The following is an 11,903-nucleotide window of genomic DNA, read 5'->3' as shown; positions in this document are numbered from 1 at the left end:
AAGCAAATTTTCCTAATCCAATACTGCAAAATTAAATAATGCAGTTTAGAAGCAAGGTTATATAAAATGACAAGTAGGGATCTATTCAACAGTGAGAGTTTTTCCTTAATAAACAAAACGTTCATTAATGTAATCAGCCTAATTAATAGGAAAAAACACATCTATCAAAATCAAGCATTCTAATGACCTAGTAAAATATCATTAAATTCATACAAAAAGTTATCACAATGCCAAGAGATTATGATTAAGCTGTTCTCATAGTGGAAGACTGTAAAATAACTTCTGAAATTGAAAAGTTGGGGTGGTGAAAATTTTTTAAAAACTCATAGAAGTTGAGTACGAATCTTTAGAGAAAAGGGTTTAGCATATACATTTATTTCAAGTTATTATTATTATCATTACTATTTTTTATGTATTTGGTGCAAGGTCTTGCTATGCAGCTCAAACTTATAATGAGCCTCCTGTTTCCACCTCCCCAGCGCTCCAAGTACAGTGTGCCCCACCATGCCCAGTCTCAGCGGCCAGTTTAGCATGCCTGGGGGTGGGGCTGGCACTGCATGTGGTATCAGGGATCAAACCTGCTCCCAGACCTTACCTAAACTGGCACTTAGTCTGTTGAGCTATCTTGCTGGCCCTCAAATTATATTTAAAGCCCTTGAAATATTTACTTGAAAAATTATGTGACAGAATTAAAAATTTGTTAAATTTCAAGGGCTACAATCAATTTTGCTGTAGTTTCAAACAATATAACAAAAACCAAAAGAAGATAAAACAAATGTTCATCATTATAATTAAAATATAAGTATATTTTATAATTAGCTCATAGTTTAAACTAAGTTTCTAAAATTATATATAAATATTTTGAAAAAACTTACAGACTTTAAAAATTCTAAAGAAGCTGGGTGTGGTGGCACACAGGGCTGGAATCCCAGTATTTGATTAGTTGAGGCAGCTCATTCACCTTGACTTCAAGGACAACCTGGGCATGTACTGAGTTCAGGGCAGACCGGAACTGCATAGTGATGTCCTATCTCCATAGAAATATTCAAAGGTAATTTTGCGAATTTCTCATTTAAACTTAAATGAATTCCTATTGTTTATTGTGTCATTCGTTTGAAATTTCTCTATAAAAATAAATTACAATTGAGTTGGGGGGTGTTGCATTTTATAAAGGATATGTTGGTTTTTAAAATAATTTTTATTCATTTTAATGAGGAAAAGATAAAATAGTGATTAAACAGTTTCAAAACAGGTTAATAGGGGCCGGGGAGATGGCTCAGTAGAATAAGCGCTTCCCTGGCAAGCACAAGGGTCTGACTTCAATTCCTGGTTCCACCAAAAATGCCCCAAAAAACCAAAACCAAAACAAAACAAAACAAAAATAAAACAGGTTAGTAGGACATTTACAATAATTAATACATTGCATACTGTTGCCTTCTGGTTAAGGTTTGCTATCAGTTGCTAAGCAACCTATTGTCATGCATTACTGACTTTACAAAAGTATAAATGACAATTTATTGTGAAAATAAAAGGGAGAGAAGGAAAAAATATATATGTATATACAAGAGAGTTAGGATAGGTATGCAGCTACTTTCTCTTAGTTCACTGAGAATAAAAGTTTGTACTAAAATTGTTTAGACAAGATATATCTGCATCATGTCCTGTGAATAACTACTGTGAAGAGTGTTTCATGTAATGAAAATATGGGCAAAATTGGAGTCAGAAGACCTATATTTTAAATCTAGATTCTCTAGTTGTTCTTTGATTCAGAACAAATATATTTGTCTCTATGATGCTAAATTTACTATTTATATAAAATGGAGAGGATTATTTTAAAATATCAGAATATAATGCCTACCTGGCGGGGTAGGTACTGAGCTCACAAAGGTGGTTTTCCCAGGACGATGTTTATCCAGTGCCCTCGACATACAAGGCAAGAGTTCTACCACTGAGCCACAGCCCACCCTCCTCCAGTGCCCTCCATGTGCACTGACCTATGTGAATTTCCCAAAGGTGGGAAACTTGACCCCATAATTTGTGGAGGACTGTGTTCCTGCTCTCCTCTGGAAAAAAATAAATCCAGCATAAAACTTTTCTAGTCTAATTTAGATTCTTTCACACAACGGATAAGGTCATTTAATTAAGAGAACACCTTGAGTTTCCTTTAAAAAGCATTTCCTTTCATCATAATACTTTTTTTCTAAAGAAGTTTCTGTTTTATTTCATCTGTGAACATCCATTTGTTTTTCATGTTTAGAATTAATCATGGCTTGAAATTTGACCCCCATGGTAAATCTTAAAGAAACCCAAATTACTCTAAATTAGTTTACTAGAGGAATTACACCTACAACATCTATTTCCATTTTTCCAGGTTTGCCTATTATTTTATATGAATATTTATCTTTATCAAGTGAAAAGATTGAAAGAAAGAACACTTTTTAGAAGTCATCCAAAGGTATCTTACTTTGCTGACATTGGCCAGAGAATAGGAAAAAATCCTATTCTTCTGTCTCTAGAACTAGTAAGGTGAAATCTACTAATAGCTATCAAGGACTGCTGCAGTGCTAAGTCACCATTAAAACAGATATTACACAACAAAAATAAAAAGACATACCTAGAATAATGTGAAATTTGTTGTCATAATTTTAGGTTGCTGAAAGAAGCATATGAATTTAAGTCAGAGGAGTGGAATTCTGATATAATTAACTCTAAGATTAAACAACCTAAGTCTATAAATGGAGCAATCCAGAGCTTTGGAGATGTTTTGGGAACAGTGTAGTGCTGTTCGAACTAAGTTTGCTGAATGGCATCAATAGCGTATTTTCTAAATGAGGTACATTGCATGAGTATAGGACAGCTTGAGCTTAGCCATGCACTTGCTGTTGGACAATGATGCTGTACATCAGATCTTGGCTTCTGCAGTGTTCTGAACTTTAAAGAGTCAGTTGTTCTTTTTCATAGAAAATCACCTAGAGACAAGTTGTATACCATAGTTCCTTTTGTTCTAGCGGAGAAAATTATGAGTGTGCTCCTGAGGCATTTTTATTGACACCGTAAATTCTGGTATGTATGCACTCACATATATGGTGAGAGGAACATTATAAATTTTCATTAATCTCTGTGATAATTGGTAGACAGGACTTATTATGTTTCTGTTGGTACCAGATTGGTAGTGAACTTGAGTTCATGTTGACGTGAAGGTAAGTTCATGAAATATATGAAAAACCTTTAATTTCTTCCAGATTTCAAGGAAATGTCTCAGTGTACAGCAGAAATAAGCAATTCATCAAGAATAATTAAAGCGAGGTCCCCAAGTGGGCCACTCAGCAGCAATGTAAGTGTTGAGCTGTGAGCTAGCGAGGCAGGGTCTTCATCCCTGTCACTCACATCACTGCTTGTGATCCACCTTCTGTCTGATCAGGAGCAGGATCATCTTCCGAGGGCCACGAAACTTACTGTGAACTGCAGTGTGTATCTGAGGCATCTGGAATGCATACTCTGCATGATGTTCTCATTTCTGGTGGTCCGATGAGAAGTGGAGCTGAGCCTGTGATGTTAGCACTGGGAAGCAGCTGCGACTACAGACTAACATTAGCAGAGAGGTTTGATGGCATACAGAGCATAATTAACCAATTGATTTTTAGAATCATATCAAAACTCTATGGGGAGTGGCAAGCAATAAATAAGCTGCAGCAGGTGTCTAGATTTGTAGTAGAAATTGGGTTGATTTTTCATTGTGTAGCTGCTTCTGATTATAGGCATTAAATCAGAATCAACACTTATATAAGTCCACGCATGGCCCACCAGTTGTTTAATGGACCACTTCTCTTTGTGCCTTTTGGATGCACTGTGAACTCATTTCATTTAAAACCTTTGTAAGCCTGCAAGCTACCCTTAGCCAAAATGAGTAAAAGCCAACTTTCACCACAGAGTTCCTTTTAAAAGGAGCAAGAGTCAATGATAAGATAGAAGATTGTAAGACAGAAGAAAGGTTAGCTATCTAACCAAGCCATACAGGAAAGCATCAAAACTGCTTTGACATGTGAAAATCAAACACCCTGGAGAAAACTGCAAAAGCAAAATATATATATATATATATATATATATATATATATATATATATGAAGAATAGAAGAAATTTTTCAAATAGAGCCCTTCTTCTAATATATTTTTTCTGTGAAAATCATTCATGGTTGCTAATCAGAACATTTGTTGTGACCTTTTAGGGGAGACTACATTTCAGAAGCTTTGTAAAGAATTTTAAAATTTCTGAAATGAAAATATTATTGATAGACAAAGCTACCTGCTCTATTCTGAATTGACAGACACCATTCTCCAAGTATTTATTGTCACTATAATTTCTCTATCCCTTTCCCATTTCCTTGGCTTTCATAGAGAACATAATGGAATACAGTGCAATTCCAATTAAATATTTTCAAAAAGAATATTGATGATAAAAATGAGAAATCTGAGGTTACCAGAGATCAAAATTGAAGGGGGACATTGGGTATGATGATGTGTACATCTAATCCCAGAATTTAGGAGACTGCAGCAGAAGGGTCATTACAAGTTTGAGACCAGCCTGGGCTACAAAGTAACTCAACATCAGTCTGAACTGTATAAAGAGACCCTGTCTCAAAAAAGACAAAAATAAATAAATAAGTAAATAAATCCTGCAAATGAATAATCAAGCAAAAAACTGCAGAGGAAAATAAAAGTAGTTATTTGAACATACAACTATTCGGTATCCTTATTTTAGTGGTGGTTACACAAACCTATGCATGTCTAAAAATGTATTGAACTCCACATTCCACAAACCAATTATTACATTTAGGTATAAACCTAGGATGTGATTTAGGTATTCCAGTTCTAGATAAGACAGATGAGATAAATATCCCCTCAGATATGGTCAGAAATGTTTGGAAAGGCTTACCTGACACCGGAGGTTCTTCAGCTCCCTCTCAGCATATGAATAGACATACAAACTTTGGTCTACAACTAGAATAGAACAATACTAAGGTAATAATGGTAAATGAATTACTGAACACAAAAGGAAATCATTGGAGTAAGAGAAATATGTAAGTTAACCAAAAGAAGATACTTGATGTAAATATATTTTATTTCTGGGCTTTTCCAGAAAGCATAAATGATTCTGTTCTGACAGAAGTTGAACAATGGCTCCATGCAGGTGGGAACATGGATAGTCAGGGGATTATCAGAGAAGGGAACACACAGAGGTGGATAGGTCTGTTCATTATAGTAAGAGTGTTTTGAACAACACAATAGTGTGTATTTTAAATATGTGAAGCTTTTTATATAACAACTATATCTCAAATTTAGAAAATCACAGTTATCAAAAATTCTTAAATTTTGCCACTGGATAAAATTTAGGTTCCTGTTTTTCTCCACAAAACTTAAAAGACAGAATATTTTTCATGTTACAAAGTAAATGCTGAAAAATGAATGGAATTTAATGTATTTTTACTAAGAAGGATTTTGTAAACTAACAAAGCCATATGGAAAGACAATTTATACAAACCAATTTTTATTAGCAGTATAATTTCTCTATCCCTTTCCCATTCCTTGGCTTTCATACAGGATATAAATCTGAAAAATAATGAAGATAAATGTTTGAAAAGTTAAGCTGAATACAATTTCCAAAATTATAAATTTTTCACTGAGAAATCAATTTAGGTTGCTATTTTCTTAAAACTATAAAAATGAAATATGTTAAATTTTCTTAGTGTACATAATAATAAAAATTTTGTTAACCAGTCCCTTAATTATAATAAGGTTTTAATTCTGGAATTCATTATACTGTATATGATTTTGATGATGAGAGATCAATTTTACTGTCAATGTAAACTTAGGCAATCAGCACTGTATTTGTGTGTGTGGGGGGGATTGAACTCAGGCCCTTGCACTTGCCAGACAAGTGCTTATTCCACTGAGCCATCTCCGCAGCCCCAATCAGAACTGTTTTTAAGAAACAGCTTCACTTAACTATAAAAATTTGTGTATGATGAACACAGAAGCTTTAAGTGTTTTCATTTCTCATTAGACAAGCTTGATTTTTTTTTTAATTTTATTTATTTTATTTATTTGTGTGTGTGTGTGTGGCCAGCTCAGCCCGCCTGGGGGCGGGGTTGGCTGGCATTGGTGCTGGGGGATTGAACCTCGGTCCCTGTGCTTTGCTAAGCTTGTTCTAAGTAGGTGCTTTAGATCACTGAGCCATCTCACCAGCTCTGACAAGCTTGATTTTTTAGGAATGAATGAAGTTAAATTTTACCAGCCTGTACTTTTAGTCAAGAAAATTTATTTTTAAATGTCTTGTTATACTTTTGCTATGTTAATATTCTGTAATGATGTCTAAGATATCTATCAACATAGAAAGATAGGGGCTGGCCTGATAACTCAATGGACTGAAGTGCCTGCTTGGTCAGAGCGCAGCAGCTGGGTTCGATTCCTGACATACCATACTGGCCTGCCTTCTGGGGCATGCTGAGATGGCGATCCCAGCACATGGGAGGCTGAAAACAGGAGAATCACTACAATTCCGATCTAGTACTGAGACACTGTAGACCCTGTCCTAAATACAGAAAGAAAAAACAAAACAAAACAAAACCATAGGAAGATGGCCAAAGTTGTCTAAATCACTGGCTCAGACTCCAAGACATAAAAAGCAAGATTTGGACCTTAGGATGAGACTTCTTAATTTTCACATCTGGCTCAGTCATTTAGGAGCTGTGGAAAAGTCCGGATCATTTTATTTAGACCTCCCTGAGTATTAGTTTCTCATAGATCAAATGATAATATCTTCCCCACAGGGCTTCTTGGGTACTTGAATGAAGTAGAACATTTAGAAATACAGAAGTCACAATGTTTCCCCCACTGCAATTACAGAGCCAACTGCCAGTGAGTGTTACTTTCTGGAACCAAAGAAAGGCTTTCCAGATCAGCTGCTATCGGTCAAGTTCTGGTTTTTACCTCATTGCTCCACTCTGATGGGAGCTAGGATAAGATCCAACCAAAGCTAACTCTAATTTGCATTGTATTATCAAAAGTTTTCAATAGAATGTAGTAGAAGAATGTAGTAGAAAAATGAGAGAATACTTAATAAAATACCATTTAGTACATAACTTCAAGAACCTTGAAGGACCAGCCAGATAATCAGCTGATTAAAGCGCTTGCTTAGGCCAATGCAGGGCTTGGCGTTTGGATTCTCAGTGTGCAGTGCTGGCCCCGGCCCCAGGGCGCACTGAGGGGGCAACTGAGACTGGGCTTGTGGTGCGCGCCTGTAATCCCAGCACTTGGGAGACTGGAAGCAGGAGGATCACTATGAGTCCGATCTGTGTAGTGAGACCCTGCAGACCTTGTAGATTCTGCACTGAATACATTAAAAAAAAAAGAGAGAGAAAAGAAGAATCTAGAACACTTGCTAAAATTGCTTTTAACATCCATATTCTTATTTATTTCTCTCCTTGTATTATTTTGGAGAAAATCCTAGAAACAATATTTTAATACACAATATTTATTATGTTTATAAAATAACTACTTACAATTCTTCTGCAGTATCATATTGTGGTAATCATTCTTGAAAATAAAATATTGACTGTTTTGTTTCCATTTTCTTCTACATGTTGCCATCATGATCAGTGATTATCTTTCATTATCATGCAAAAATGTGGTTGAAATAGGATTTCTGAATCAGTAAACATTGGGCTGACAAATATTTCAAGCATAACAGCTGTCCGGAACAAGGGTTGTGTTTGATCTATAGCCCTAAAAAGTGGTGAACTTTAATATGATTTTGATAGGATATACTAAGTTTTCCTTTACAGATCGTATTAAACTTACTGCTCATGTTCTTTCAATAACCATTTTTAAGGCATTGTTGACTTTTGAAATATAATTTACAAATTTCCATAGAAGAAGGATATTAGAGCATTTTTTCTCTGAAGTGAGTTGAAAATGTTTTCCCAGACTGTCACATGATTTTATCTATTTGCGATTTATCATGTAATTGTGTAATTTCTTTTTTCTTTTAATACTTATTGCTATTTAGTCTTGAGCAATGTTTAGGAAAGATTTGCCTGTTCTCAGGTCTGAGTTAAATCTGTCCATATTTTCATCTATGACAAGTAACTTTATTATGTATTTCTTCGTACACATTTTTTTCTATTGGTGTTTAGGGTCATTCATATATTATTCAAAGTAATTAAAATATGTTCTCCAATTGTGGTTTAGTTTTGCATGCAATAAGATATACTTATATTACTATACAAGTACTAAATGTATTGCATTATAATATTAATTGTAGTGGGAGAAATTTTATGATTTTCTAAGAGATTCTCCTCCTAAAAGAGATCATTTCTTTAGCAAATATTAAATTTCATGTCTAGTTTTTGTATTGTCTAGGCTTTCCAACCTATTTTATTTTTTTCCAATCCATTTTAATAGTGATTCTTTCTAATTCTCTATTTCCTTACAAGATTTCATAGAGAATTTTCCTTCTTTTCAAGTATTGAGTGAAAGTAGTGCAATAAGTACAATTTTAGATCTGAACACAAATATATGAAAAGCAGCCAAGCCTCATTTTATCTATTTGAGAAGGATGTTATTTAATTTTTCTTATCTCTGAAATTTTCATATATAAAATAGAAATGGATTACAGGATTAATGATGATTTCTAGTATGATTAACCATCAGTATGATTTGATTTGAACTTCTAGATTTTACTTTTGTGAGTTCACTTCTACTTTTTTCTATTTTGGGAGAAAGAAAAGCTGTACACATGAGAGACAATACAAACAAAAGGAATTCATGCAAGAAGAAATATACTCAGCTTGCTAAAATGTTCATCTTTGAGAAATATCCAAACCAGATATTAAGAATACCATCAAAACCTATGTTCTAATTTCTGATGGGTGATATCAGCTAACTACTTATATTTAAGAAATATTGGCTGGGCTTTATTGTACGCCTGTAGTCCCAGTATTGGGGAGGCTAAGGCAGGAGAATCACTATGCATTCAAGACCAGCCTGAGTTACAAAGTGAGTTCAAAGCTGGCCTTAAGTGCAAGAGAGACCCTGTCTTAAAATGGCAACAACAACAAAATAATAATAATAAAATAAAAAGAAAAGAGAGAAATTTTGACAAGATGGAACAGAACAGCTTCCTAATATTTTCCAGATAATTTCATATTTGGCTTAAAGTATTGGGCATTATTTATTATACTACATTCTGAAAGACCTTGTAGGCTATAATTAAAATTTATGCAGTACTGAAAACAATTTTATAATATAAAATTTGCTTTTGCCCCATGTAATAGCTCTTTTCATGTGATAGAGTTCCAAATTAAAGAGCACTCAATAGAAAACTTGGAAAATCACATAGCTATTTTCCAGTCTCTTACTTACAAGCTAATTATTTAGTGCATTTGTATCTGCTTTCCCCAGACTGCATAATTTTGAAACTTAATTTACTAATGAAATTGTAATTTTGTTGCTCAGTTAATGAAGGGAAATAGATGAACCAGATCTTCGCATTACTGTTTGTTCCCAGTTACAAGCTGAAATCTCAATGTCTTTCAGGGACGCCTGAGGATTTCCCACGATTTTTCCATATGCATCCCAGGACCGCAGAGCTTAGTCTTCTAGAGCCAGTGAACAGAGACTTTCATCAGAAATTTGATTTGGTTATTAAGGTAAATTAAACTAATAGCTTATTTCCTTGTACTCATGAAATGTTAATAAAAGAGGCGACGGTAGGTAAAACTTTTATATTTGAAAAAAATTAAAATTAATGTGAATGGTAACTAGTTTTTGTTAAAGTATCTGAACAACAATTTAAAAATACTGTATTGTTTTCTTCAAAAATAGCATTATGTCGTTCTGTGCAATGAAATACTGCTAAATATTTTTATATATAATAAGTTACATGAGAAATGATAGACAAAATTGAAATTCAACTTGAATTTTATCTGGGCTAGCATTATCCTCTTATAACTTCATAGAATGTATAGTAAGTTAAAAATATTATTTGATTTTACTAGGTGTACTTTCAACTGCAGAGAACATTGTGTACACATATATTTAATTTTAGCTCATAGAATGATATATTATTCACACCAATTATAGTATACATAATAGAATTTATATTTATTGTACTTGGTCATTACTTTTCCTTGAAGAATTTGTAATCTAGAAGGAGATAGATTATATGCAGCACATCAGTAGCTAACAGGAAAATCACATAAGGGGATTCAACAATACACAGAACAGAGATATTTAAATTAATCTGGGGACTCAGGGAAGGTTTTATGGAAATCACAAACTACATATTACTGGGCTGAGGAAGTTCAGCAAGGGAATAAAACTGAAAAAGTATGTTTGAATATAAAAAGTAACAGGAGTAAAACCTGAGAGGCGTAGTCTACCAGGCAATAAGCAGTTAACAGGGAAATACAGTTGAGAACCAGGCCATGGAGAAAGCTTTATGGAGGGACACAAGTTGCTTGGATTTAATCTTGTAAGAGTTTGTGAGTCAATCAACAAAGAAACAGTTTTGACCATCTGTCTACAATGGTCATGAATGCCATCCATGTTGCTCCACTGACTATTTTAATTTTAATTATGGTTCAAAAATCTATTGTCTTCCTAGAGTCCTGCAATGTGTTCTTCATAAGAGCAAAGAAGCCAACAAAGCCACACTGTCATAGGTTCCCATTTAAAATAAGAAATCAATTCTTTTCCTTCATTATCAAAGCCTGTTGTACTGGTGTACCTGTGTATGGCATGGCTTAGTCCATTCCTTACAGAAAGAAAATCAATTAGAACATGTCTCAGATATTTTTATATTTTAATAACATTTTGTATCATTGATAGCAGTTTTTCAGACATATGTTAGATTCAAACACCTGTGGGTTTTTTTTGTGTAGTTGAGGGGATAGTTATTAATTTTATGAATAACAATGTACTATCAGCTTGAAAAATAACTTAAGTATTGTATCATTGCTCAGCGATCCCCTGGAAAGCTACATCTGGCCCTGAGAACTGTTATACATCTTTCAACCTCTCCCTTTTAACTTAATAATGTTTCACTTGCCATTGAACATAAAACTGTTTGAACTGATCCCAGTTTCCATCTGGCAGCTAGCGAAAAGTAAAATACAAAGAAGTATCTTGTAAATTTTGAAGGGTTCCACCTTCAGAGTTACATGTACATATAGCAGTGGGTGACTGCCACAAATAAGAAATTTATCATCTTAATTTTTCACAGTTTGTGCCGGTGATTTATTCATGTTGACAAGAAAAGATCTAAAGGTGATTACAAACTGGAGGTATTCCCAAGTTTCAGTACATCGAAGCACTGCACATGTCCAATTGGAAGAGAAGAGGATGCTCCATGGCAACTTGTTAATCTAAAGTTTAAATAATCATTATTAAAATATTTAAAATTCAACAGATATTATTAGTAGGAACTATATATTGGAATGTAATGGAGTACTTCATATTTATGACTTATTACCCTTGAATAATTATTTATAATTTGAATAATTATTCAAAACTGACCCAGTGGGAGGATATGTGAGCAGTGCATAGATGGAAAAGAAAGCCTTTCGAGGTAGAAATGCAGTAGTACACTTGAGATACCATATATACACTGGCATGAGTTCTAGTCTAAAGCCTCCATAGCCCAGAAATTTCACTTTCATTATTTTTGGGTGATGTTTTAAAATTATTAGTGGCAGTATTTAGAACTTTGCAGTGAATGAAAAGCTATTCTCCTTTTAATATTAGAACAGATTGAAAGAGTAAGGTATTAATAATTTACAATCTCAGTTTCACAAAAATAATTACATTTTTGTCTTAATTCCTTTTATTAAAATTTTGATTAACCT

The 11,903-nt window shown here is 33.9% G+C and overlaps 1 protein-coding gene and 1 pseudogene across 1 annotated transcript in view; both read left to right on the top strand.

Moving 5' to 3' along the window:
* The window catches only part of Pcdh15 (protocadherin related 15), a 689,792-nt gene that overhangs the window by 300,680 nt on the left and 377,209 nt on the right, over window positions 1-11,903 (top strand). Inside the window, exon 8 of the mRNA XM_023723273.1 lies at window positions 9,595-9,707. Coding sequence (XP_023579041.1) covers window positions 9,595-9,707 — 113 coding nt within the window. The remainder of the gene's footprint in view (window positions 1-9,594; window positions 9,708-11,903) is intronic.
* Window positions 1,851-2,066, top strand: LOC111818697 (annotated as a pseudogene).

Source organism: Octodon degus, unplaced genomic scaffold, assembly GCF_000260255.1.
Source record: "Octodon degus isolate 3935 unplaced genomic scaffold, OctDeg1.0 scaffold00005, whole genome shotgun sequence".
NCBI classification, from domain to species: Eukaryota; Metazoa; Chordata; class Mammalia; order Rodentia; family Octodontidae; genus Octodon; species Octodon degus.
The sequence above is the reverse complement of the archived record's forward strand: the minus strand, read 5'-3'. Positions and strand labels throughout refer to the sequence as shown.